Consider the following 26588-nt stretch of genomic DNA (forward strand, 5'->3'; position numbering starts at 1 on the left):
ACTATGTACACAACAACAAGCATGTTTGGGACTTGTATCTGAGTGAATGTGGTCTTTCACTCTAACAGTGAGAATCCCAGGTATATTTGGCCAAATTCAAGAAACTTGCTAATGGAGCAAAGTCCAAATTAATTGAAAAAAAAATATCTGGGCAATCTACATGCATTGCAATAATTTCATACTTTTTAAAATAGGCCTTGAGAATAGGAAGAAAGAAATATCTCGAGATAGTTTACTCAATAGCAAAGTAAATGTGCTTTGATTCATCTCATTACTAGATGTGTGTATGCAGACAACCAATGTCAGGATGCTTTGTGGCTATCAAGCAGTCATATGATGAAAAGAGAGAAATTAAATGCTTTTGATTTATGTTTGCTTCACAAAAATAGGCACTGAAGGAGGCCATTCTGCATTAAAAAGGGAACAACATGTTTGTGTTTAAAATTCTATTTGTATTTAATTGGCCAAATGTTTAGTATTTTATTCAAAATATGTTTTGTTTTATTCAGATTGGAAAACTCTCAGAGAGGCTTACATAAAATCAGTAAAACTATTAGTAAAATAGTCCCTACCTCCAGTCTTACAATTACAAAAACATGACACAAAAGTAAAAAGTGATGAGAAATGAAGAGGAAAGCAATTTTTACCACTGTTGCATTAAATAACATACTAGTTCTTACCATTATCATTTTTAACACAGTGCAAGACTTTAAATGGAAATGAGCAGATAAAAATAGTCATGGCTACAAAAATAAAATTGAAAAAAACTGACTGGAAAGTCAGTTTCACAAATTCTCTTGCTGTCAATTAAGACTTGTAAAACTGTAAACACTACAGCTAAACAGTAATTTAGTGCTGTTAGTATGTGGTTGATCTAGTACCATAACCAAGCACCCAGCTCACGTAACACTTTACTGTATATACAGATCTTGTACATCACTAGGTGTAAAATCATTAATGTATTTTACATATGTGATATGTAATATAACAAATGTTTATGTATCTTTCATTTATGTGATTTGTTACATTCCAGAAAACCACAGATTGGAGTCTTCATATCAGAATCATTTAGTTCTGAAAGTCTTGGTGGTATGTATAGTTGAAAACGTTTTGATTATGTTTGGTAACATATCTGCAAGATTCAATTAAATGAAATGCGGAGTTTACTAAGAATGTTGGCTTGAATACCCAAAGTACTTGTGTACAGAGTTATACATTGCCTGCACCCTGTGCCAACTATTTCCTGGATTGCAACTACTTGTATATCCCCAAACGTTGTCACAGTGATATGTGATGTGGAGGGACAGTCAGGATTGGTTATCATACCAGTGTTAAGCAATTTGAAACCAAACTTTGGTCTTATCTGACCAAATGCTCTGCTCTGGAAGATAGTGTTTGATATACATCACATCAGTAGACTCATCCAATGCATGTGCTCTCAAAAGCAACTTCCACATTGTTCAGCAAAATGTCCACATGTGTCCACAGGATTTCAATTTGAAAGTGAGGTTGTAATCCTCACCTATGTAAGTATATTACAGGTCAGGACATCCACTGGATGATCCTTAAGATGTCCTTTCAGGAAGTCCAACTGGATGATCCTTAAGATGTACTTGTAGGAAAGCTAAGTACTGTACCGTTGCTTTCTTAGGCATTGTGCATTGTCCTCTATTTAAACAGTACGGTTGCATCACTTATGGGTTTTTGTAGCAGAAGAGGTATGTGCTACATCTGTCACATCATTTAAATTGCAGTGTTACTGAATGAAAGTAGCATGGCTTGTGAACAGGAGATGTAAATCCCCAATTATCTCATCTTCTCATGCAAGAATGAATAATTGCTGAAGTGTACTCCATGCTGCAGGAGAGGATGAATATTTTTATGCAGTTCTCTCCCCATATTCACGTATCCTGAAATACTCCATATAATTTTTCTGGACAAAAACCCATTTTTATGCTAACTCCCACATTTTCTGTGCAAAAACACATTTCCTGCACATAGAAAATTTGTTTTTTGTCCAAAACCTCCCAGATTTTTCTTTGCACAGGAAAATCTTCATCTAGAACACTACAGAATGTTCCAACTACTAGGCAAAAACTGAGTAGAAATCTTTCTGCTCTGTTATTCTTTATATTCTTTATAAGAAGCCTTCCCAGCTGTTGGAAACCCATTTTTCAACTGGAAAACAAGTAATGGAGAATATTCTTTGCCTCCTTATTTGGGAAGTGAACAAACGGAGCAGTGTTTCAGTGGGTTTCTGACTTGTTGGTATGAATCATTCCCCCCCACAATAATTGGAGGTTTTTCATCATCATAGTTACAGTCCTTTTCAAATAAATTGGTTTTATGCATTCCACTTCGAGAGATGTAACTGCATATTGAAATGAATTCTGAATTTTTGTGCAGAAATAAAATAACTTTAGATTACACTGCATAACATCTTGTCTGTTGATGCATCCCTTTTTGATCTGGGCTAGAACATAGTCAGGTGTCCTGTACAAGCTTCATCAAAATGGATGAGGTTTGTCCGGGACCAGCCAGTTGATGGATGGAGTTTGTGGTGTTTTGAAATCCCATGCAGCTGTCCAGATTTTCTTAGACTGCAACTCCCAATCAGCTTATGTTGGCAAGGGTCCAATGATATGGAGGGCAGCATGATTTCAAATCCTGTTTGAGTTCATAGTCTGGGCAGTAGCTGTTTAACTAGATTAGTCAGTGTTGGCAGCATGAAGCCTATGGACCAAGCAACTCATACACAGCTTTTCTTTGTGTTCTCCCAAATGGCTAGTGTAAATTAAGTGCCACATGGTGGCAGTGCAGGATGGGGAAGTAGTATCTCTAGGTTGATAAACCCTGCCTTGGGCATCCCAAGTCAAGATACTGACAAAACACTATTTATTTATTTATTTTCTCTTACAGTTCAACTTTCTAAACTGCTTCGCCTCTTTATTCTACATTGCCTTTGTCTTGTTTGACATGAAGCTTTTGAGACAGGTGAGTTTTGTTGAAACTACTTTTGAATAGGAAAATTAATTGGAAAGAAGGACTATTTACTTTAAATTCAAATATAGTTTATTAAAACCACATAGAAAGTATGGTAAATTCTTTTTGTTGTTTGTTGTTATGTGCCTCAAGTCAACCTGGATTTATGGTGGCCCTGTCATAGAGTTTTATTGGCAAGATTTGTTCAGAATGGGCTTGACTTCCTCTGAGGCTGTCAGTCTATGACTTAGGGTCATCCAGTGGGTGAGTAGGGATTCTAATCCTGGTCTCCAGAGGCCTGGTCCAATACTCAGACCACTCACTACACTGGATTCTGTACTCACAGGAAATCTAGGGAACTTCAACTACAAGATTTAATTTTTCAATTGGTATCATTGAAAAGGTTGCAATAAGGTTAAGCGATGCAGTGGGGCTGCTCAACCTGCTATCCCAGAACAAACCTTCATCATAAGTCTAACCTCTTTTTTTTTGTAGCTTTCCCATTTGTGATGGAAAATGTGAACCCCATGAATCTCATAATTTAGTAAAGCTGGTAGGAAGAAAAATAGCTAGCAGCTCTGCTAAGCCGTCTGCTTCTTTGATTATTTCCATGCTTATGTCTTGGTCTGCACCACAAAACCAAACTAAATAATTTATATCCAGATCAGTGTTTTAAAAAATGTTAAGATCTGCATTCTTTGCCCGGCTTGTCTTGCTTATTAGCTAACTGAATACATTTAAAAAAAAAAAAAAAGAACTACTACAGTGAGTCTTGTTAAATGTCTTGCTTTGCTTAATTTTTTTAAAGAGCTTGGCAACATTGCTGATAACTTCACAAATCCTTAATCAATGTGTAGAAGCTGTACTGCCTTATTGGCTCCAAAAGAGACGAAATAAGAGGGCCAAGAAAAAGATAAAAGAATTGGAGAACGATGCTGACCTGTCTTTATTTGAGCAAGTTAACCTGGAAAAAGGAATGGATACCTATTTGGTAAGCTGGTGGACTATATCTTCCTCAGTGTTTGAGCTTTAAATACCCCTCCTTCTGAGATGTGACAACTAATGTAATCAGAGGCCTGTTACAGACTGCCAAAATAAAGCTGTTTCGGGTCTCTTTGGAGGTATGCTGTTTAAATGATGCATGCATCCTAAGAATCTGGAAGCTGTACCAAAGCTGCACTCCAGTGCTTAGGAATTGAGTGTGGCTTTGGCGTGACCTCCGGACTCTTAGGACCCTTGCATCATTTAAATAGCATACCTCCAAAGAGACCTGAAGCAGCTTTATTTTGGCAGTCTGTAACAGGCCTTAAATAACTGGATTCCATAGAAACTACTTGAATGCTGAATGGAATTTGCAGATATGCCCCCAAATACATAGAAGATAAGAACTGGCATAGTGACTCAAATCAAAGTTCCATCTAACACAACCCATTGCTTTTACTGAGCTTGGTGTCCTAGTCTTTTCATATGAGGTAACTAATAGTTCCTGTGACACACTGGGTCCTTCCAGATGGAATATTTTATTATGCAGTTCCTCTGTGCATTTATGGACATTCAAGAGTTGATCCAGATCTTATTGTCTTCCAACCTGCACCTTTCCTGTGTTTTCCATCTTTTCTATATAACCTCTATTACACTTAAAAAAAATCTGTACAGAGAGGAAGGATAGGATGTCTGCACAGGTTCTTCATTGGTGGCACTCTGTTTTGCACCATGTCTTGTGGAAAGTGCCAGGTTCTTATCCCAGGATAGGAAACAGCAAGTCATTGGTTCCCACACTTAAGATCTCTAGGTGTTTTGGACTTCAAGACCCGGAAGCCCCTACCAGCTTGGTGAACAGTCAGTAATTCTGAGCTGAAGTCCAAAACATCTGGACGACCAACATTTGGAAGCACTGCTTTATGCTTTTCAGATGTTTGGAGTTCCAACTCCCAACAGTACCAACCAGAATGACTAATAGTAAGGGACCATGGGAGTCAAAATCCAAAACATCTGAAGAGTCAAAGTTGGCCACCTGTCCTAGAACCTCCTCCTGTCACCTCAGCTTCTGGATTCCATATCTTTTATTTGCTTTCAAGAAATTTTCCTTTCAATTTCAATTCTTTTGTACCATAAGAGTTAAAAGGGTTTATTTAGTAAATAAATGAGATGCAAAAACATGTGCCCAGCATATTTAAAGGAGAAGGTAGTTATTAAAAGTATTACCTTTATGAGTCATCCTGCGTGTGAAGCCATGTTATCCACATTCTCTAATGTTTTATTAAATGAGTAGCCTTCATGTTTCCTGTAAGATGAGTTGATCAGCAGGATTAGTTGAACCTCAAATGCGGAGAAATGAGAACAGGCATTTGCTCCTTTCACCTTAATCTTAGGCTTTTCACTTCCCACTTTTCACCTTACATTCCACTTTAATCTTTTTAATTAGGTAGGTGATTACATTTGCCAGAATCTGTTAAACTGCTTCTAATCTGGTATTTATAGTTTCTATGATCTCTTTTTTTTCCAGGGAACTTTTGATGACTATTTGGAGTTGTTCTTACAGTTTGGCTATGTGAGCCTTTTTTCATGTGTCTACCCTCTGGCAGCTGTTTTTGCCGTGCTTAACAACGTCACAGAAATGTATTCTGATGCCTTAAAAATGTGCAGAATCTTTAAACGCCCATTTGCAGAGCCCACTGCAAATATAGGTGTATGGCAGGTAATTCAATCGTGTTTTAATGTATGCACAATTTTGCTACAAACATCTTTTTTGTCGTTATATGAGAAGAATATCAGTTTTGTTAGTCTTAAAGAAACAGAAATATCATAAAAGCATAGAAATACTGTTGTAAACTTACTATGAACTGAAAGATTCAGCTGTGTAGAAAAGAATGGCCTGCAAGAGAGAAATACAAAGCAGAACATGTGTGTCTATTTAATTAGCAATCCATTGTCTGCAGGAGACCCCCTGATCTTGGGTGGTGTTCATTTGCGTTTCAGTCTTGATTTTGCCTGCATCTGGCTTTTTCAGGGCTGGTAGCCAAACTTTGTTTACTTTCAGTGTTTCTTCTTTCCTGTTGAAGTTGTCCAGGTGGTTGTGGATTTCATTGGCCTCCCTGTGCATTCTTACCTGGTATTGTTGGCATGGTCCAGAATTTTAGTGTTTTCAAATAGCATTCTATATCCAGGTTGGTTTATGACAAGATCTGCTATTGCTGATTTTTCTGACTGGTTCAGTCTGCAGTGGCTCCTGTGTTACTTGATTCATGTTTGGATGCTGCATTTAGCGGTCCCTATGTAGACTTGCCCACAGCTGCACGGTGTGCGGTAAACTCACTGTAGAGTCTAACAGAGTAACTGTTAACCTGTGAAGAGCCTAGTTTAGGTACTCAATTCATCTTTGAGGAAGTGGGGTTTGCAGATCCTTTTTGCGTAGTATACCATTGTTTTTATTGTGCTCCTTTTTTTTAAATTGAAGCATCTAAACTGGGCTCTACAGGCTAACAGTTACTCAGACCCAGAAAATACCACACTGGTTAAGACAAAGCAACCACCCAAAGGGAAGGTTTTTTTAACATACATAAAAAGAGTCACAGACAGAATAGAGAAACTGATGAAGAAACACAACCTCCAAATGATCTACAGACTGACCAAGAAAATCCAGAAAATGCTGCGCTCAGCAAAGGACAGGGGAGACCCTCTCATGGTCGCAGAGGAATGTTTTCTTTTAAGGGGGGGTTTTATTTATTTATTTATTTTGTGTTGAGGTGAGGTGTATGTGCCATCCAAGGTTTCCTAGGGGAGTAGTGTAGCTCAGCCTTGCATAGTTGCCTACCCCTGCACTAGAGAAACATCAAGATCAAACTGCATTAACTGAATCTGAGCTTCCTCCTCTCTTAAATATATATATATATATATATATATATATATATATATCTGTAATGTGACCCAAAAGGCCTGAATACCCTAAAAGCACCTGATCCTATCTGATCTTGGAAGCTAAGCAGGGTCATCTCTGGTTAGTACTTAGATGGGAGATGGCCAATACCAGCTGCTGTGGGTTATATTTCAGAGTAAGGAATTGGCAAAACCACCTCTGAGTATTCCTTGCCTAAGAAAACCCTATGGAATTCATGAGGTCACCATAAATTGACAGGTGACCTGAAGAAACACGCACAATCTGCCCAGGGAAAACAAATATAAGAATATCTCCTCTCTTCCTTCCTTTCTTTGAGTTCACTCTAATTTTAACTCAGCAGCCTATACTCTTGCATTTACAACTGTTCACATTATGATTTTCCATCAAATGCTTCTTTAATGTGTGATACCTAAGTTTTAAAATACTGTATGCACTCATGTATAAGTCTAGAAAATTTTAAAAATTGACCCCCAAAACCAGAGTTGACTTATCCATGGTTCAATATTAGTACTGTACTTTAACTCTTACTTTAAAAAAAGTCACCATTCTCTGATGAAAGACAAGAGTATAATCTGTCCTGGAAGCACTGACCCACCTCTCTTCTCTCATCCATCCCCCCTTTATTGTGAGCACAAACAGCTATGCCTGCTGGAATGTTGTAAGTTCTTTGGCATTGTTTTCCTTTGCTTCATCCTTCAGAGCCTTTGTTACGTGGCCCTATGCTTCACCCTCAACTTATCCACTGGCCATATCAAAATTGATAATTTTGTACCCAAAATCTGCCTTCAACTTATACATGAGGTCCACTTATAGTCAAATATATACGGGACTCATAAAATGTTCAATAGATGTTGATGGGAAGAGGTGACATATAGTAGATGCTTTAAAAATATATGTATATTTACAATAATGCTCCCATGTGGCTCTCTTCATTACTAACAGATTCTACACTGATTCCTGTTCCCAGTTTTAGGCTGTTGATACTTTGAGATATAAAATGCAGGAGTGTCAGATAATAGCTGGATTGTTTCTAAAAGTATTCTTTTTTTCTTTTCAGTTGGCTTTTCAAACTATGACTGTCATATCAGTAGTTACCAATTGTGTCCTGATCGGCATGTCACCCCAAGTAAATGCTCTTTTCCCAGACTCAAAAGTAGAACTTGTACTGATCGTGGTATTGGCTGAGGTGAGTGGAAGATTTAAATGTTTTGTTCTGGTACAAAAGTAACTGGTACTATGTGTTACACAGTTGCTTATCTGCTATGTCTTTACTTGCTGGTAAGCCAGGGGATATTTTCAGTGATTTTCAGTGATTTTCTACTTTTAGGGACCTTTTTGCACATACATATGTCTGGTTTGGAATCCCAGCAAGTTGGTAAGGGCACACACAAACCCATGGCCTATGTGTTTTGGTGGTAGACCCATGCATTGGAATGGGGTTTATGCTGAACCACTATAGTGTAAGGTGAAGTGAGCATGCAGGATTTTTTCAATCACTTCAATTAGCTGTTGTGTTTCTTCCCACAATTTCTTTCTTGGCAGCTTTTCTCTTAACCAAGTTTATTCCAGTTTTGAAGCCCAGGTGGGAAGAATGTATCTTTGAGGCAAAGGAGGAGAAAGGAAAGAGGGTGGTAAGCTGCTTGAAGGGTCTAAGACTTCCATTCTACTGCTTCCCTGCTTCTAAATGTCAACTTTACAGCATTTTGAGATAACCCACCAGAACAAATGCTATATTCCATCTGAACATGTTATTAGATTCACAACACATGTGAAGTACTAGACAGACTTGTGGCGATCTCAGATTTTTCCCTGTTGAAACTCTTCTCTGATGGATTGAGGAGGGGTGCAAATTAAATCAAAGTGTATAAGGTTTAGATGCTTGGAAAAAAATTTAAAAAACCTCTATAAGAGTGACTAGCAACTTGAGTGTAGCTAATAATCTGTTTGATTCCTATCTGGAACCTTTATTCACTGGATGTGCTAGCAAAGGAGGCCATGTCAGAATTTTCTCCCACCCCATTTTTGTTAAGAAAACAATAATCCCAATAAGATCTGGCTTACTTAACCCCTTTTAAAAAATCTTTAATGTTATAATAAAATTGAAGGTTGAATTTTTTATGAACTAATCAATAAAGTTCTTTGGGTATTTTATCCACATACAGTATTGGTATCTGCTATGGTGTGCAAACAGCTTGCACGTTAAGCACGTGGTTGAAAAAGTGCAGCTTATGAAAATGGAATAGTGGAATGGTTCAGTGATACATACATATGGAAGACATCATTTGTCATAAGTAATTTAGAATGCTAAGGGAATTTAATCATTTTTTTTAAAGTATGATTTCAGTCTGCATAAACACCATATTTAGCTATGATCGCTCCTTGGTAAACAAGTTGAAATCCTTCCAAATAGCATTTGGACACTGTAAATATCTATGAAATCAGCTCACACACTTCATAGTGGCATTACCTAAGTTAACATTAAACATTTGTGCTCCTTTCTCACCTTTATGTCATTCAGCTGTCTCCCTGAGTTCCCACTGTTGGGCAAATTTTATCACCTGGAAATTGTCGTTTTCTGCAAACCAGGAAAATAAAGAACCTGCCCATGCACAAGGAGGATGGATTGAATACCCCCCCCCCAGCTTTACATATGTTTTTATGTATTGTAATGGCATCTGTTTTCTCAAGGTGAATTATATTTAAGAGACTGCATCAACAGCACCCATGTCATTTCTTGAATATTTGACATAATACTTACTTTTAGGTTTAAAACAACTAAGGTGGAAAATAAAGAATTTGTTTGAAAGACAAGTTCTGCAAATTGACATGTGCTGATGAAACAAAAAAAATGTTTCCATTGTGTGCATGTTGTAATTAGTTTGGTTCCTTTCTGGACTTGACATTAATGAAAATTATTGTATTAAAAAACAAAAATTCCTGTACTTACCTTTTGGCTCTTGGGGCATGTGACTAGATTTCATGTAGTAGTAGTAGTTGTTGTTGTTATTATTATTATTATTATTATTATTGAGTGTGGATGCTTCCCTCCAGACATTGTTCAATTGCTCCTTTTCAGATACTTCACTATTATTACTATTGGCTATGCTTGACTAGGAGTGATGGAAATGGTAATTCTGTACTTTCCCACAAATATTCCAGTTTTCTTTTCCCCAAAGCAGTTACTACATGAATTGCTTTTAAGCTTTTTGTAACAGGGAAACATCATCCCCTAAAGGCCACTGCAGTGATCTCTAAATGCTATGGTAACTTTGCAATTAAAGCGAATAAACTGTTTGACGAGATTGCTAAAACTCACTGAGAAAAAAAGGGGGAGAGGAGTCACCCAAGACTTAATACTTATTATTAATTCAGAGGTTTGTATATCACCATCTAGTGGTGAATTAATACAGTTGGTGAAAACGATTTGTTACATTATAACAGACTTGTGCTACTTACCATGTTCCAGATATGTTCCTGACCAGCAACATTTAAAGGTTGTTTTAAACATTTTACAGTGATTTACTTTGCTTTATTGACATTCATTTGAGGATCCAGTGATTATTACCATTTTACAAGTGAGGAACAAAAACAGAATGGCCACAGATAGTTGCCAAGGATTCAGTTGTTGGTTTTGATGCAGTAGCTTCTGCTATAGAATGGAAGCTACAATTTTAGTTTAGAAAGTGGCTGAGGAAACACAGTGGTTTTATGGCTTCCCCAACTGCCATCTGTCTTTCTTTCAGTAGAGAATCATACTGTATAGATGGAAAAACCTGACTGGGAAAAGGACACAATAGAACTAAAGATGTTAGGGCCCTGAGGGGAAAACAGTGGACAATTTTAAAATGTTACCAGTGCAAAAATCTTTCACTTCAGGAAATGTGCCGGGGTGGGTGAGATGAAATATTTTCTCTTTGTGAGAGGTTTTTACTTATTCAGAATGCCAGGAACTGCATAATATTAAGATGAGTATGTAGGGCGCTATACAGACGGGTGCTTCAAGACACCCCTCGTACCTGATGAGGGCATCAAAATAAGGGCACCCTGTACAGATGGGTGCCACCATTTTGACGTGACAGACGCTTAACGTCCACACATCGCAGCGCCATTATGACGCCGAAAATGTGCCATTGGCGCACTGCAGCGTCATAATCGCACCGCAAGAAGAACTCGCTTTTTGCTGGTTCTTTTTGCTCCATGGGGAAGTCCCGCGGTCTGGAGGCTGTGGCTTCCCCATGGAGCAAAACAAGGCGCCGGGAGACCGTCCTTTTTGGATGCCTGTCCCATGCCTAGGACAATCTAAAGAATTACAGAATGATAATATTGGTACATACTAGACATATTCAATATTCTGCAGAAGGGGGTAATAATGCACCACTGAAAAGTTAAACAATTCCATATTTTCAATGTTGATTTAAATTATTCAAATGTGTTACTAGCCTTCTCCTTCTGACAGTGGCATTGTTAGACTGTTTCTGTCCAAAGCATACACTTCATTTTAGTCATTACCAAATTTGTGGTTTGTTTCCTCCCTCCCTCCTATCTTCTCACATAGCAAAACCCAAGATACACGTGTTCATATAGCATAAGCATGTAGTAGTTTGCAGCTCTTTTTAATACAGTGTACATTCACTGTTTTGCTTGTACAAAGCTAAGGCAATTGTTGTTATTACTGTTAATTTATCATTCCTAATGATGATAGAAGTTCATTTCAAGGGAATTACTATAAGTTTAAAGTTAAAACATTAAACATTAAAAGTAATTAAGAGAGAATATAAACTCTAAAACTGCATTTTTAAATATCAGAAATATGCCAAACTGTCTAATTTTGTATGATAACCAAGTTATGAATGAAGTATTTTATATTGCTAAGATGTTAACTAAGGTCCGGTACGGACTGGACTATTGGGCGCCCTCATCATGTGCTAGGGATTGGCCGAGGGCACTCTTCCAACACATGCCTCAACCCTAGCATGCGACAAGGGCATAACAATGGCGGCACCCTGTACAGATGGGGTCTGCCATTGTTATGTACAGGACGCCAAGCGTCCGCACATCGCGGCGCCATTACAATGTCGCAAGTGGGCCATTGGCGCACTACATCATCATCATAATGCCTCAAGAAGAACCCACTTTTTGCTAGTTTTTTTTTTTGCTCCATGGGGAAGTCCCACGGTCTGGAGGCTGCAGATTCCCCGCGGAGCAAAACTAGGTGCCGAAAGGCCGCCCTTTTGGGGCCGTCTGTACTGGGCCTAAGTTAAATACTGAATATATTTAAGGTTCACCTCAAATGTCTGTTTTCCATTGGTTTCAAAATTTCCAGAAATTTTACATCTGTAGACAGAATTTTAGGTAGCCAGATCATTCCTCAGACACACAATAACTGACTGAGGGTTATGATTGAAGCAGTGGGATGGCTTAATTGCAACAGTTACGGCCTTTGTGGGTGTTTGGTTTAAATGTGAAGCATTCTAATACCTTGTTTAGATTTCACTGAGTGAACTGGGATTGACCTTGGTTTAAGTAATTTAAAAATCTCAAAGTATATAGTCACAGCCAGGCTAGCAGAACGCACACATTTCATTTGTCATGCCTCAAGCTGAGGGCCAGTTATTGTGCTATAGAAACAGTTGGTTCCTCTTCACAAAGGTTCTGTGTTGTCTATCACATATTAATAGACAGTCACGTGACATCAGTTGTATTTACATCTATCGGTGCATTTTCTTCATTGCACCAGGAATGGAAGAGGCAAAGGTATGGTAAGGTTTTCTCAGCTTGGGAATAGATTACTGGCACTGTTGTCCCAGAGCTTATGCTGTTCTGTAGTTTTCTGCTTCTGACGCAGAGCCTTAGTAATGTGGGAGGTAGTTTGGCCATGAGAAACATCACCATAGCAGATGTATGACCTCTGTTTGTTAGCAGTTGTGCAAATCCAGTTGCATGTCAAACTAGCGTTACGTAACCAGCTTTAGCTCCATACTTGCAACACATCCTTCTGCATTATGTGTAGCCCTGGGCTAGAATTGCACAATTTTGCATGGTATTTTGGGAACGTTGACGTGAGAATTCTAGCCCCCCCCCTCCCCATGTAAATTAAGAACTTCTTGTCCTGACCCTGTTTCTACTGCTTCAGTGGAAGTGAGAGCTTATGCAATGCTCCTCAAGTCAAGCCTTGCTACAGGAGTGGGCAAAGTGCAGCATCCATGGTTATTTTTGTGACTATCCCTCTCCCAAGAATCTCTGTCCTTTTTGACCTCTAGGACCAGCAGTTCACCTTTCTCATAGGTTTCAGGGGCTCCCTGTAGTGTTTAACATCTAGAAATGGACTTCTGGACACTTTTGTTTTTATGGCCGAGGAGGCTGTGGGATGGCAGACTATGGCAGTCCTTCTGAGGGTCACAAAGCAGAGAAAGTCTCCACACCTACCACAGTTGCTCACTCTGTCTTACTAGAACTGGACATGCTAAACTGGTCATTGAATCCAAGCAAGCACCAGGGAATAACTGGATGTATGTTAGTGAAATACACAGCAAAATGTTAAATTTTATTTCACATAGGGACTGTGTCATCAACAGTATGCCTATAAGGTACTGCTAACACTGTAATCTTTTGTTAATTTTTCAAGAGTTTTTCAACTCCCCCCCCCCAAGTATATATCTCTAGCAGCTTCTACGTAATTCAAAATTCAGATTAAGGACATAAAAAAACTGTGCTTAAAGACAGTTCCTATTACTTAACTAATTAGAGTAATGTCTTCAAATCCAAAAGCAACTTCCTGATGCTAAAACTGCTTTTTTAAAATAGTATTTTATTAAATGAGGTTCTGGAATCTGCTACTAGAATCCCACCTCCTCACACAGTTGCCCTTTTAATGTGTTTTTCTATAGTTAATTTTACAAAACACGTGGAATCGAATTTTTGAAATACAGACTCGTGTCACAAAACATAAAATAACTCTCAAAATAAATTATGTATTGACTCCTGGTATTGTATAGATTCCATTCTATTCTTGAAGAAAATGTCAATCTTGAATGTCACTTCTGTGACTGAACAAAATTAGTGGGATAGTAATTCTGTCATTTTTCATTAACCCTGGTAATGTGGAAGGGACACAGCAGGGGGCTGATTTCTTTCTTTCTTTCCTTATTTTTAAACCACAGCACCATACTTTTGAAGTCAAAAGAGACTTTTCTAATGCATATAATTATTTAAATCTGTATAGTGGATAATACAAAGCGGGTGCACTAAGAGACTGCTGAGAATCTGTACCCTATAATATGCTCAGTCAAGGTTAATACGAGTCAAAGGAACTGTCATAAGATAAAAGCTAGCTATCTGGAGGTGGTTGATAAATGCAAAGGAAATATTTTGTTTGCTACCAATATTACATGGATTGCAGTAAGTGCTTAAGTTTTTTTTAAAAAAGCCTCTCTAAGTTCTTCCATTCAAAAACTACTTGCTACTATTTGCCACCTGGAAAGTGATGATAGGTTTAGAATTTCAGATTAGATTTGCCACTTCTCCAGTGTGCTTTCTCCCCTTCTTCTGAATATAAGAGAATTGTTAGAGAATCAATGATAATGACATTGAGTAGGTCTTAAGTTAGAAGCACTTGGGTATCTATTTTAAATCTTTTTTTCACTGGGCCTTGCAGAAAAGTGGGGGCAGTTTCTGCATATACCTGCTTTGATTACATTAAATGTACTTCTTACATACTATTGGAACTGACAATTTTAAAGGCTGTATTTGCTATCCAGTTGTTATTGAGATTTAGAATATGAATTAGCAGCATTGTTCTATCAGTGGAAAACTTCTCCAACCTATTCTCATTGTCCAATTTGACTTGGGACTTCACATCTCTGTTGGGGATTCCACTCAGCAGGATCTAGAGCAGCAATGGCGAACCTATGGCACGTGTGCCAGAGGTGGCACTCAGAGCCCTCTCTGTGTGCACATGTGCCATCGCCCCAGGACAGAATTTGCCCGAGTTTGTTACTAGAAAGCCAGAGGGACACGGCACTTTGCAATAAATAAGTGGGTCTTTCTTGGGTTGCAGTTTGGGCACTTGGCCTCTAAAAGGTTCACCATCACTGATGATCACCATCTAGTGGTATCATAGTGCTGTAACTGTTTAGTGTGGAAGAGTGCCTGATAATATATAAAAGGATTGTGCTTGTGATTTCCACCCTCCTTGTCAGCTGTAAAAATAATAATAATGGATTCAAACTGTATCCAGATCATTTAGGCTGACTGTTAAAGGATAGTCTTCCTACAAAAGCTCTTGAGACCTAGAACAGATTTCCCAAGTGTTGTGATTATACTGTAGCAGCAAGTTACATTAACTATATTTTATATTGGCATATGGAGGAGGATTAGCTAGAAAACAACTTGGAAGTCCTTTTCAACTATATTTGCAAGGATATAACTCAATAAAGATAAAAGGTAAAGGTTTCCCCTTTGACAGGGTTGTCTAGTTAGGTCCGACTGTAGAGGGTGGTGTCTTTTCGGTTACTAAGCTGAAGTGCCAGAGTTGTCAAAGACAACTTTGTGATCATGTGGCCATGATGACTGCACAGAACACTGTTACCTTCCCACCAAAGTGGTACCTCTTTATCTACTTTCATTTTTACATGCTTTTGAACTAGTAGGTTGGCAGAAGCTGGGACTAGTGACCACAGTTCACTATGTTATGCAGCACTTGGGCCTCGAACTGCCGACCTGCTAATTTTGCAGTTGTCAGAGTCAGCATCTTAACCAAGAAGCCATCTCATTCCCTCAATATCACTCACTACATATGTGCTCCACAATCCTTGTACACCTGCTGTAGAGGTAGGTTCCCAAAGTACAGTGGTGTATCACTGGAGCAGCAGTTCAAAAACTTAGGCCCTCAGGCAATGAATGGAATACTTATCTGTTGGCTATGCCGAACAGAGCTTCTAGGAGATGAACTTCAGCAAGTTGGGCCCAAGGTTTGGAACCAATGCTCTAGAGGATCTCTTAAACTTCAGGATGAACCTTCCATAAATCTCATGTCATGTCAAGGTTTTAGCCCATATTTTGATTTATTTTTAGATCATAATATTAAAATAAATGGGCTATTATTGTATTGCTAGCACTGGTCAGCCTTGACATTGTATCCAGAATTTAGGAAACTTCTTTGTGAGTGCCCTCAACTACCTATGTACTGTATAAGAAACCGTTTCAAGATGTCACATATAAATTGCTTGTGGTGGGAGGGATAGAGTAACTAATGTCTTTCTATCCTGAGGTTTTTGCATGCTGTTAAACACTTTAAATAACATTTGTCATTCCTCTTCAATTCTTCAGGAGAAGAATACTTGATAGGCATTTAGTGGAAAGCCTAATTAACTGCATTCAAAAAACTTCTCTGTTAACTGCCATTGAATGGAATTAGAAATCTGTTTCATCATTTGTAGGTAATGTCCTTATTGTAATTGCTTTTAGAAAATGTCAAGTCTAAAGTGACTAATATTCATTTCTCAATTGCCATTACAAAATATGTTAATGAAGTAGGACCTTCAGTGATTTTTTGTACATTAAATGAAGAAACCTTACCACTAGAGGGCACATGAGTTATGCACATTTTGTTGATTAATTGAATAATCTTCTCCAGTGGCTGGTTCATTCACTGATAATAACTGGAATAATAAAGGAAACACGTCTGTTACAGGTATAGCCATATGCATGTTTACTAAGAAGTAATTATCACTGTGTTCAACAAGCCTTACTCTTTAATAGAAAGGTCTTATATGCAATGGAGCTTCTTCCTTACAAACTGCAAACCCTTGCATATAACTATTGAATTCAGCTCATTAGTAAATTACTAATTTTAGCCTAATTTTAATTTTAAAAATAAACTACTGCTATTCCAAGCTAGAACAAATGTCTTTAAGTGCATTTAGAGGTTTTGTGAATGTATTTTATTTTTATTATTTTATATATCGGTGGGCAACGTGCAGGGTAGGAGCAATTTTCCAACCTCACGGGCTGCACCCCTACCTGTGTGTGTCAGAAAGTGTGGGTCAGGGGCCCTATACACACTTTCTCCACCCTTGCTTTATATAGTCTATGTTTCATAGTAAATGGTTTGCTTGTTTGTGAAGTCGAAGGCTTTCGTGGCTGGCATCCATAGTTTTTTGTGGGTTTTCTGGGCTATGTGGCAGTGTTCGAGAAGATTTTCTTCCTAATGGTTCACCAGCATCTGGTGAAACGTCAGAGAGGAACTCTTCTAGAACATAGCCACATAGCTCGAAAAACCCACAAAAAACTAGATTTGCTTGTTTGTTTGTTTTTGAAAAAAGGCAGAAAGTTAAAACCAAATGGGGAAATTGTTGAAACAGACATGATTTCTCAATATCTGTGTCCACTATAAAATGAAACTTATAATAAAGTGTAGTATTTCCCTCCTCACCAGTTTCTCTGGCTGTTAATTTTTACCCCCACCTTATTTATGATTCTGTCTTTTTGGCTTTCAATACCTCCATTTCCCATCATTTCAGAACACCTTTTTAAGACACCACTTTCCCACCTTATACATCCTGCCTTATTTCCTACAAATCTTTCACCAATTTTCCATGATTTCCACAGGCTCTTTGTTGGGCCTATGATCATTTGACAGCCCTTAACATTCCCCTCTCTCCTGGTTCTTCTTTTCCAGCTTGCATTCCAGTTCATTAACTCTTTGTAATCTGCTTCTGCCCCAGATATCCCATTTTTCACCCAAGCCATTATGTATACATAGGGTCATCATGTATCCTAATTTATAGAAGATAATTCTCTCTTTGATGAAGTTCTCTGCTGGAATGACAGCCCAGCCAAGGGCACTTTTAAAGAACCACCAGAAGGCAGAATGGGGCTTTGAATGTGCCCATGAGACTTGTTTGCAGGTAAAGTGTGTGTGAGGCTGTGTGGTACATAGGTTTTAACAATCATGTAGTTCTGATGTTAGTACTGTTTTGCTTCCTGAGTTAGTGTAGCTTTTTATTTTGCCACAGTCAATCTTCCACATTGCTTTTCCTCTGTATCTTCTTTCTGAGAAGATCTGTAGACAAGAAGCCTTTTATTAAAGGTACTTGACAGCTGCAGGATCCTAATGCCAAGATCTGGTCTCCACTTCTTATTCTCTCCTTTGACTTCATGTCTAGCCTTTTGGCTGCCTACTCCAGTATGTCCTTTGTGGGTACAATACAAAATGGGTTTGTTCAGGTTTGTCAGTCTTGCTGGCATTTAATTGGCACTAGGAAGTGCAGGAAATGTTCTGCTCCTAGATGTTTTTGTTTTTAAACAAGCTATAAATTTCTGTCATTTGAACAGACTGTCTTTAGTGTGGAAATAACCTGTACTGACTTTTGTGTGCTGAAGTTCTTTCAGATATAACTTGTAAAAAATACCAAATACTTTAGAACTTGTTAGGACTGATTATGTGCAACCTTTCTTGGAGATTTTCCATCATAGACATATACATGCACACATCATAACAAGCTGTCTGTGAGATCACTGCAAATTTTCCCTGGATAGTATATTTACCGTATTTTCCGGCATATAAGACGACTGGGCATATAAGACAACCCCCCAACCTTTCCAGTTAAAATACAGAGTTTGGGATATACTCACCGTATAAGACTACCCCTCTTCCAAAGCACACCAAATACAAATTTTAAAAAAAACATCAGATTTGATTTCAATATGGTAATTTTAATTCAAATGACATGCAGGTACTTAGCAGGAAATCTTGTTATATACAAAGCCTACTTGGATTGGTCAGCTCTCCCTGCCTGCCCAGCCCTCCCTGTCTCCAAGACTATCAGAGTGATAGCTGCTTTCATACGATCATCGCATACGGTGGGGATGTGGCTGCAGCCATTTTTAAGCTCCCCCGACCATATGCTGCGACTGCAGATTCTCCAGTCTGGCTCAGAAGTTTCAGCACCTGCCCTTTAAGATGACACCTGGCATATAAGACGACCCCCGACTTTTGAGAAGATTTTCCTGAGTTAAAAAGTAGTCTTATACGCCAGAAAATACAGTATATACTGGAGTTCCTATGTTAGGGGTCCAATTTGAGTTGTTATTATATGTATGTATGTATGTATGTATGTATTATTCACAGGCATTGGACAATTAAAAAGAACACCATGTCCACAAATTACTTTGTAAAGATCAGTTTGTTTTTTAGTTTGGAAGCATTACTCTTGGATGTTTTAGACTTTTGTTCTAACATTATTGCTCCCTGACGCTTACAAGCGAAATCATGTTACATCCATTTTATATTGGGCATTTTTGAATGCATGTTTTTTGTCATTTTAGTAGACCCTTTGTGCCACTGACTTTTCATCTGTTCCCATTTAGACCATGAGTCAGCTTGAAACTTCCTTGTCCAGGGCTGATCTGTTTTATCGAATGATTGGTTTTCTTGCTTTACAGCTTTACACATAGTAAACAGCACTGATTGCCTTGTCCTTCTTTGCCTGATGTATTTCTTGTCTGGTGGATTACCACAATGCAGAATAACAGCATCTTGCTCTGAAATGTAGTCAGCAAATACACATAAGATGAGAGGAAGCTTTCTATAGGTAGTATTGTTACCTTCAAGGTCAACGCCACATTTGAGGGAAGCCTTCTGGTGGGCCATCTTTTCTGTTGTATGCTCAGATAGGCTTACCTGGTTACAGTGGCAACACTGACTAAATAGCTGTGTCTATCCACCTGTTAAATTTCATTTATTATTCAGCACATCTGTAGGCCTGGGCAGTGTCAGAAATTACATGATGGCTAGATCCAGCTGCTTGGAGTGCCAGATCAGGAAAAAAAATTAAATGAATGCCAGTACAGGTATTTCTAGTGGGTCCTACCAGGGCATTGAAACTATGACAGATTCTAAAGATGCTGACAGGGACTCATGTTACATTCTAGCTGGTGGGGTTTTTTTTAATGATGAGATAGAACCATGGGCTGCATGGTTGTTTTGTGGTGCTTGCCAGGGTCCTTTCTGTCCAATTTGCACAGCTTTTGGTAACGTTGATAATGGGTGGGATTGTGATATAGCTCCAGTGGCTTTGGGAGAGTCCACTTGCTCTCCAGAGCAGATGAAGAACCCAAGACTTGAGTTCATTTTTCAGTTATAGTTTGGAGTACAAGTACAAAGCCATAATTTGACAGTTTGGTGATGACACACTGTAATTTATCCAAGGGAATGGTTGTAGTGCATGACGTTTTGGGAGGATAAGGAGTGCCTTAGCAACCAGAGTATTGGCTGTAATAATAGGACCAGCCCTGTATATCACCAGGATCAGTTAGGAGTTTAAATGTTTGCTATGATTCTTGTCATATGTTTCCCAAAGTAGATTAATGTGGCTCATGATTATGACTGCAAAAATTAAACTGTACAAATGTTTCCCAAACTGTACAAATCTAATACTGCGCTTTTAAAACTTAATCTTTGGGTGTCACTCTGTTATCTCAGGGTGTGCATGAACCTTTTTTTAAAATTAACATTCTGATGCAATTTAAATTAGATTACTTAATGTGATTCTAAAAGCTAACCTAATTGTGTTTTGCTTTCTCAGTAATCTATAGAAATATATTTATCTGAGATATTAGCTTTATTCTTTAAGAGTAGCAGAACTTTGTATTGCATCGTTCATGCCTATCTAGCATGTAATTTAGAATCAATTTCTTAGTAAAAGGTGAAAGATTTATATAATCTGAAGAGAAGCCAGAATATTAATTTCTATAAACCTTTGAGATACTTCTACAAACTAATATATTCTTGCCATTTTTTTATGGAACATAAAATTATGAGAGAATAAAACAAACATACAAAACCTGAAATGTTGAGGATATAGTTTTTGTTTGAATTATATTGAACTGTGTTGGAGTGACAGTTATTAAAGCTCAGTCATAAAATTTGTAAGATAGATATGGATGTTATCAACTGGATGGATGAAATTAATAATGTCTGAAGGCAGTAAAGGTATTATTAATTAAAGATCAGCAAGCATTTTATGAAATGGAAGTATAATAATAGTCCAGAATAAGGCTCTCATTCTAGTGAGAGAGAAAAATGCAGTATTTGAAAGACTTACTACAGAATACTGTATGCAAGTTGAACTGAATTGGTTAAATGGTGTTTGACACTCCATAAACTGCCATGGCTGCATGCTATGGTATTCTGGTTTTTGTAGTTTTGTGATATATTTAGCTTTCTCTGTCAGAGAGCTCTGGTGCCACAACAAACTAAAAATCCTGGGATGGAGCCATGACAGTTATGCAGTGTCAAACTGCATTAGTTCAGCAGTGTGTCAGTGGCCTTGGTAGTATTTAATTGCTTTAATTTCTTAAACATTTCTCTTGTAGCTTTAAACTGTTGACTTGAAATGCAAATGAAGCCTTAAAACAAAAGACAAAGATTGCTGCTGTGCCTAGTTATAAACACAAAGTCTGGAAAATAACTGGGCACCATACTGTGAGCCAAAAACAAATATTTTGGACCCTAAACAGTGCTGATCTGGTGACATCCCAGTCCTGCTTTTTGCATTTGCCTGTTCTTTCCCTCCTCTTCCCCTATTGTCTCTTAACATCTACGGAGTGATATTCTCTAGTGAACCCTTCCTCGTTTTTTATACTGCTGCTTCTTGTAGCATCCCCAGCATCTGCATCACTCCATCTATTGAATTTGTTGGGACTTAGTTTTGTATAGATATGTACAGAACTGCACTTTTTTAATAAACTGGCTTCAAAATCTCTCATTATTCCTATAAACAATTCTTACTGTATTTTCTCACTTGTTGGACCATGGGAATTGTTGCTGCCATCTTCATCTTAGCAGGCTGTCTATGAAAATGATTTTGGAGGTCTTGAGTGAAGAACATGAATGGAATTATTTAACATCTCTGATGCCATCAGAAAAATCTCAAGAGGTCTTCATTGCCTCAGCTTTCAAGCAGCTATTCCATTCCCTTGTCATACTTTATGAGAAGACTTTTCTGTTTGCAAGCTGTTAGGAACACTGTACAGCTCCCATAAGTATTTTCATTTGTTCACTGTGATCAATTGAAATGTTACCCCGATACTTCAGAACATGTAGTTTTGAGCTAAGTAATTAAGAGAGTGCTTGACACCATCAGGTTAATGCTGCCAGTACTAAAATGGAGATGGTTGTGGAAGTTCAAATTTGATTGCAGGAACAGTGTTGGGTAATGGATGGGTAGCATTTTCCTAGGGGCAATTTTCCCTCTTGTCATAATTACTCCTTCCCAAGATATTTTTCTAGCTTTGGATGGATTTATAGATAGATATAGGGACTATATATTTTCCCCTCTCCTGGTAGAAAAGCAACTAGTGGGCAGTTCCATTTGCAAGTAGCCCAGGTGGAATGGGTTAAGCACTCTCCTCCCTTGATCCTGAACATTCACTTTGTGTCCTATGATTTGCAAGCAGAACCTGCATGTTGCATATAGCCGCAGAGGATCCCAAAAAATGATTTTACCTCTGGATACCCTCTGGGGGTGTTGTAACAATTTTGGCATGTTTTGGCCATTTTAAGGCCCATGGAGGCCTTGTTTCAAGCAGAATTTGAAGCAGTAGTTGACTTCTAGATTACTTCTGGTTGTAAAAAGCAGCCTTTCCTCAGCCATAAATGCCCAGGGAGATCTCAAAACATGGTGAAATTGCTCCCACTCCCTGAGAGCTGTTTGAGGGCAAATAATTGTTGTTGGTTTTTTGTGGCGGTATATGGCAGGGTTTGGCCATCTATGATTTTGGGTGGTCAGGCCCCCTAAATTATATGTGGATGAGTTCTTAGCTGCTTTAAAAAATTAACTATGCTTTGAGGAAGTACTACTCTGTTTGTTGCCTTTGTGATTTAAAATAACAAGTTATTGATTTTGAAAACTGAAGCTTGATTTGAACGTCTGAGCTCACTACAACTTTCTTTAAGCTATTGACCACTCTTATTACATGAGAAGATTTAAGGTTAGCAGAGGTTCTTTTATTACAGTTATTTTCCTACTAATCAGTCATATTTATTCTGTATATAATTTGTGGAATCAATTAGATTTTTTTCTGTTTGCCAGTAGGATTTGATTCCTTAGAGCCTTAAAGGAAACCTAAAACTATATCATGCATCATCATGTGTTAGCTGAGTACCAAATTCAATTTAAGTAATGTTGATTTTAGGTTCCTCTAGGCATGCATACATGCATATATACATATATATAATGCAGAGATTGGTATAACAGGAGTAGAGTTTGTCTATGTCTTAAAGGCACCATAGTTTGAGGTGGAAATACAGTATGATATTTTTAATGTATGTTTGAATTTCTGATACTGCAATAATTGGTTTTGTATTTGAGAACTGTGAAAGCATGAATGAAGATATATGAAGTCTAGATGTAGCATGTTTAAGAATTATAACAGTTTCCATCAATCTGATTAGCTTTTCCCTCCTTAGGATCCTTCTAGACAAGCAGTATTTCTCAGTCTCAAAATAGACTATACACTAGATATCTGTGATTGGCTATTGAATCCCTTGGGTCTTCCCTTAAAAAAGGGATGATTCAGATTGGAACTGGACCACTAGGAGAGAGCTCCCCTCCACTTTTCCTGATGTAAATCCTCACCTCCATCCCACTTTTGTTTGCTCCATTACCATTAGGGACTACCAACTAATATGCTAACTCAGCTGATGCTTTCAAAGAGAACTACAACAGGATTTGCCAGAGTTCTTCCTAAAGCCAGCCAGTCCTGGGGGGGAAGTGGGGAAAGGTGGCAGTTATGAAGTGCTGTGGCTGGCATTAGGATTGCTAGTTCAGCAGCATTCCATTTTCTGACAAATTTAGGACAACAACCTGAGACAGGGGAATGGGCTCTTGTGATCTTACTGGGAATAGATCACTGTGATGTCACAGAACTGGGAGAAGCAGGGATTTGGTGATAGCTAGAAAGATTTCTAGTTGAAAAGTATCGATAACACTGGACAAACAGGCAAGGTTACATCCATTGGAACTTTACCAACTACAACATCCAGTCTGGACTGGGGTTGAACAATTTTATCTGCAAAGTGCCATGCAAATTCTTCGCAGCAGGCTGTCAGGTTGTCTGCATTTTCTACTTGAGGTCCAGTGTGTGATAGACCTCTGACCACTAGAAACAGCTCTGCTGGACAGCTCATTGCAGATGCAGTGGTGGCAGCAAAAAATAATAATTTCTGCACTGCCATGGAGTAGGCCTTCAAATAAGCTCTAATCTATGTTCTGTCAGATTCAGAGTGAATCTTCTGCCAATATAATTCTAATAGCCATTTAATTGCTTTATCACTGCCAACTCCCTGGAAAATCAAGAGGCTGGTTTGGCTCCACTCCATAAGAGTGGAGGCTCAGGAGTGATTGTGTCCACCACCCTAGCTATTTCCCCCTTTCCAGAGGTCAGTCAGAACTTCAGTGGAATTGCCTGCCAAGTTCACAAGAAAATCCCCAAGAGCCATCAGTAATCTGTCAGGATCCATCAGCTTCATGGGGTGCTCTGTCCTAATCAGTCCCACACTGCTATAGAGACTCTGAGTCCCATTAAGTCTAAACCTGAACTTCCCATGACAATGGAACTTCAGAGAGTTCCTCCACACCTACCACACTTCTTTCTTTGCTTTTTATTGCACAGATGCAACGCATATACAAGCTTCTTTGTGTCGAGCTAGACAGCCCTCTTACCATTTGTGAAGGGATGGAGGTAAATGCTCAGACTTCAAAGCTACATCACATCCAAAGATCCAGTTTTCTCTTTCAACAGTGTTGCTTTCCCTGAGATTTATTTCCCTGTCTAGGAAATTGAGAGAAACATAGCAATTCCCTGGGAATTCAGCTAGGGCTGAGACTTTAAAAAAACCCTACTGGACATTCCCATAGCTTTCCCGTCTTTCTGGGACTACCTTGCCCAGATTTGTACCCATGGATCTGCTTTGCTTTAACTTCTGCTTCTGGGAGGAGGAGAATTACATTTGCCTGTGTCTTGCTGTAGAATCTTCTTCTCAGGAGCTTAACAGTGTTGATATAAATATACAATGTCTTATGCACATGTACACACATGTTTGATACCAGCTGGCTTACATGGGCACTGAGTATGTAAAGCAAAGTTAAAAACATTGTTTCTCTTTTTAAAAAGAAAATTAAGAAACAAAATTAAACAGGATATTTTAAGCAAATACTACTGTAATGGTTGGCACTGAAAAGAGAGATCTTTTGAAGCTAATGTATGATGAAATACAATTATATTTTCCTGGAAGATTATGCCTACTGACAATGAAAAGCATGCTTGAAATATTAGAAATGTGATAGCATTGAAAAAGAGCACTTTCAGTCCAGAAGATGTACAGCATAGCAATAAAAAAAATTCCTTGACTTGGTGATAAGTATTGTTTATGCACAGATTTCTGCTTGGTCATGTAAAAAGGCATTTTTGATGCATACATCAAACTTTCAAGCACTTTATGTAACTGATATTCATTCATAGATCATAGGTAACCTGAGAGCATTTCTTGGAAAGCAAAAGCTATCTCTGCCTTTAGAATCTGCAGAATCTGGGCAGCTTCAATAAATGGTTTTTAAAAAGCAAAACTTAAATACTGTAATTAGGAAGCCCTGTATTTTGTAGGAACACAGTTGCTTAATCTAGAATGATGTTGTAAACTGAGATTTTACTATTGCTAATTGCAAGCATTTAAAAAATACCTCTCTTATTGGTACTTTGATTAATATGTAGATAAAGGAAACAAATTTATATAAACTGAAAGAAGATAAAGCTATCAGTCATGAATAGCCATGATAGTTATATATTACCTCCAGTTTAAGAAGCAGTATGCTTATATATAACAGCTGCAGGGGAATACTAATTGGAAAATGTTACTGTACTTATGTCCTTCCCATACCATCTGGTTGGCCATTGTGGGAAAGGGAATGCTGGAGTAGCTAAGCCTTTGGCCTGACTCAATATGACTCTCCTTGTGTCATTAAGGTCAAATGGAAAGAGAGCTGAAATCTGTACACTTATAACCATGTGTCTGATAATGTTTACAGACCTTTCATAGCAAGCCATAATAAAGAATAGAAGTGTTCATTCTTTTCAATAGAAAGTTCGCAATCAGTTGTTCTGGAAAACATAATGTTTTGACTTGATCATAGTCTAAATAGATACTTTTGCATACTAGATAGCATGAATATTGCTCTGTTCCAATAGTAGGCAGAGTGGAGCCTGAAGGCCACATGCAGCCCCAGGACACTGGCTTTGCAGCCTTTGAAACCTCCTGAACACAACAGTTTGCTTTTTTTTTAGAAATCTGTGTGATTGTGGGGTGATTTTTGCCTGAAATTGTGCAGAAAATTGCCCAAGCATGTGACAACACACAAATGCCTCTACTCTACACACTACTCCAAATACCTGCTTTTTAAAATTGAGAAAATCTACAGGACATAATAATAACGAAATGTCATTTCCAGTCAGCCTTTTGAGAGGGAATACAGATGAAGACTTGTTCTGTCTATGTGTGTGAACATGTGTGCAAGTGTGTGCATGTATGTGTGGGTATGCATACACCCCATGATAACACTCTAGGGGCAAAATTTTCCTTCCGCCCAACACAGTTATCTACTTCTGTTCTGTTCTTTCTGCTCTGCAATCATAAATCTATGTCTTTGAC

The 26588-nt window shown here is 38.2% G+C and overlaps 1 protein-coding gene across 3 annotated transcripts in view; it reads left to right on the plus strand.

The window, feature by feature from the left end:
* Positions 1–26588, plus strand: part of ANO10 (anoctamin 10) — a 79558-nt gene that overhangs the window by 16820 nt on the left and 36150 nt on the right. For 2 of the 3 annotated variants that reach the window (XM_042476776.1, XM_042476777.1), the window contains exons 7-11: positions 1034–1089; positions 2920–2994; positions 3791–3973; positions 5489–5680; positions 7938–8066. In XM_042476776.1, coding sequence (XP_042332710.1) covers positions 1034–1089; positions 2920–2994; positions 3791–3973; positions 5489–5680; positions 7938–8066 — 635 coding nt within the window. Of the gene's footprint in view, positions 1–1033; positions 1090–2919; positions 2995–3790; positions 3974–5488; positions 5681–7937; positions 8067–9398; positions 9869–26588 lie in introns of those variants that run through there. The other variant, XM_042476778.1, reaches the window with a different exon arrangement.

The sequence above is a fragment of the Sceloporus undulatus genome, chromosome 6 (assembly GCF_019175285.1).
Source record: "Sceloporus undulatus isolate JIND9_A2432 ecotype Alabama chromosome 6, SceUnd_v1.1, whole genome shotgun sequence".
NCBI lineage: Eukaryota > Metazoa > Chordata > Lepidosauria > Squamata > Phrynosomatidae > Sceloporus > Sceloporus undulatus.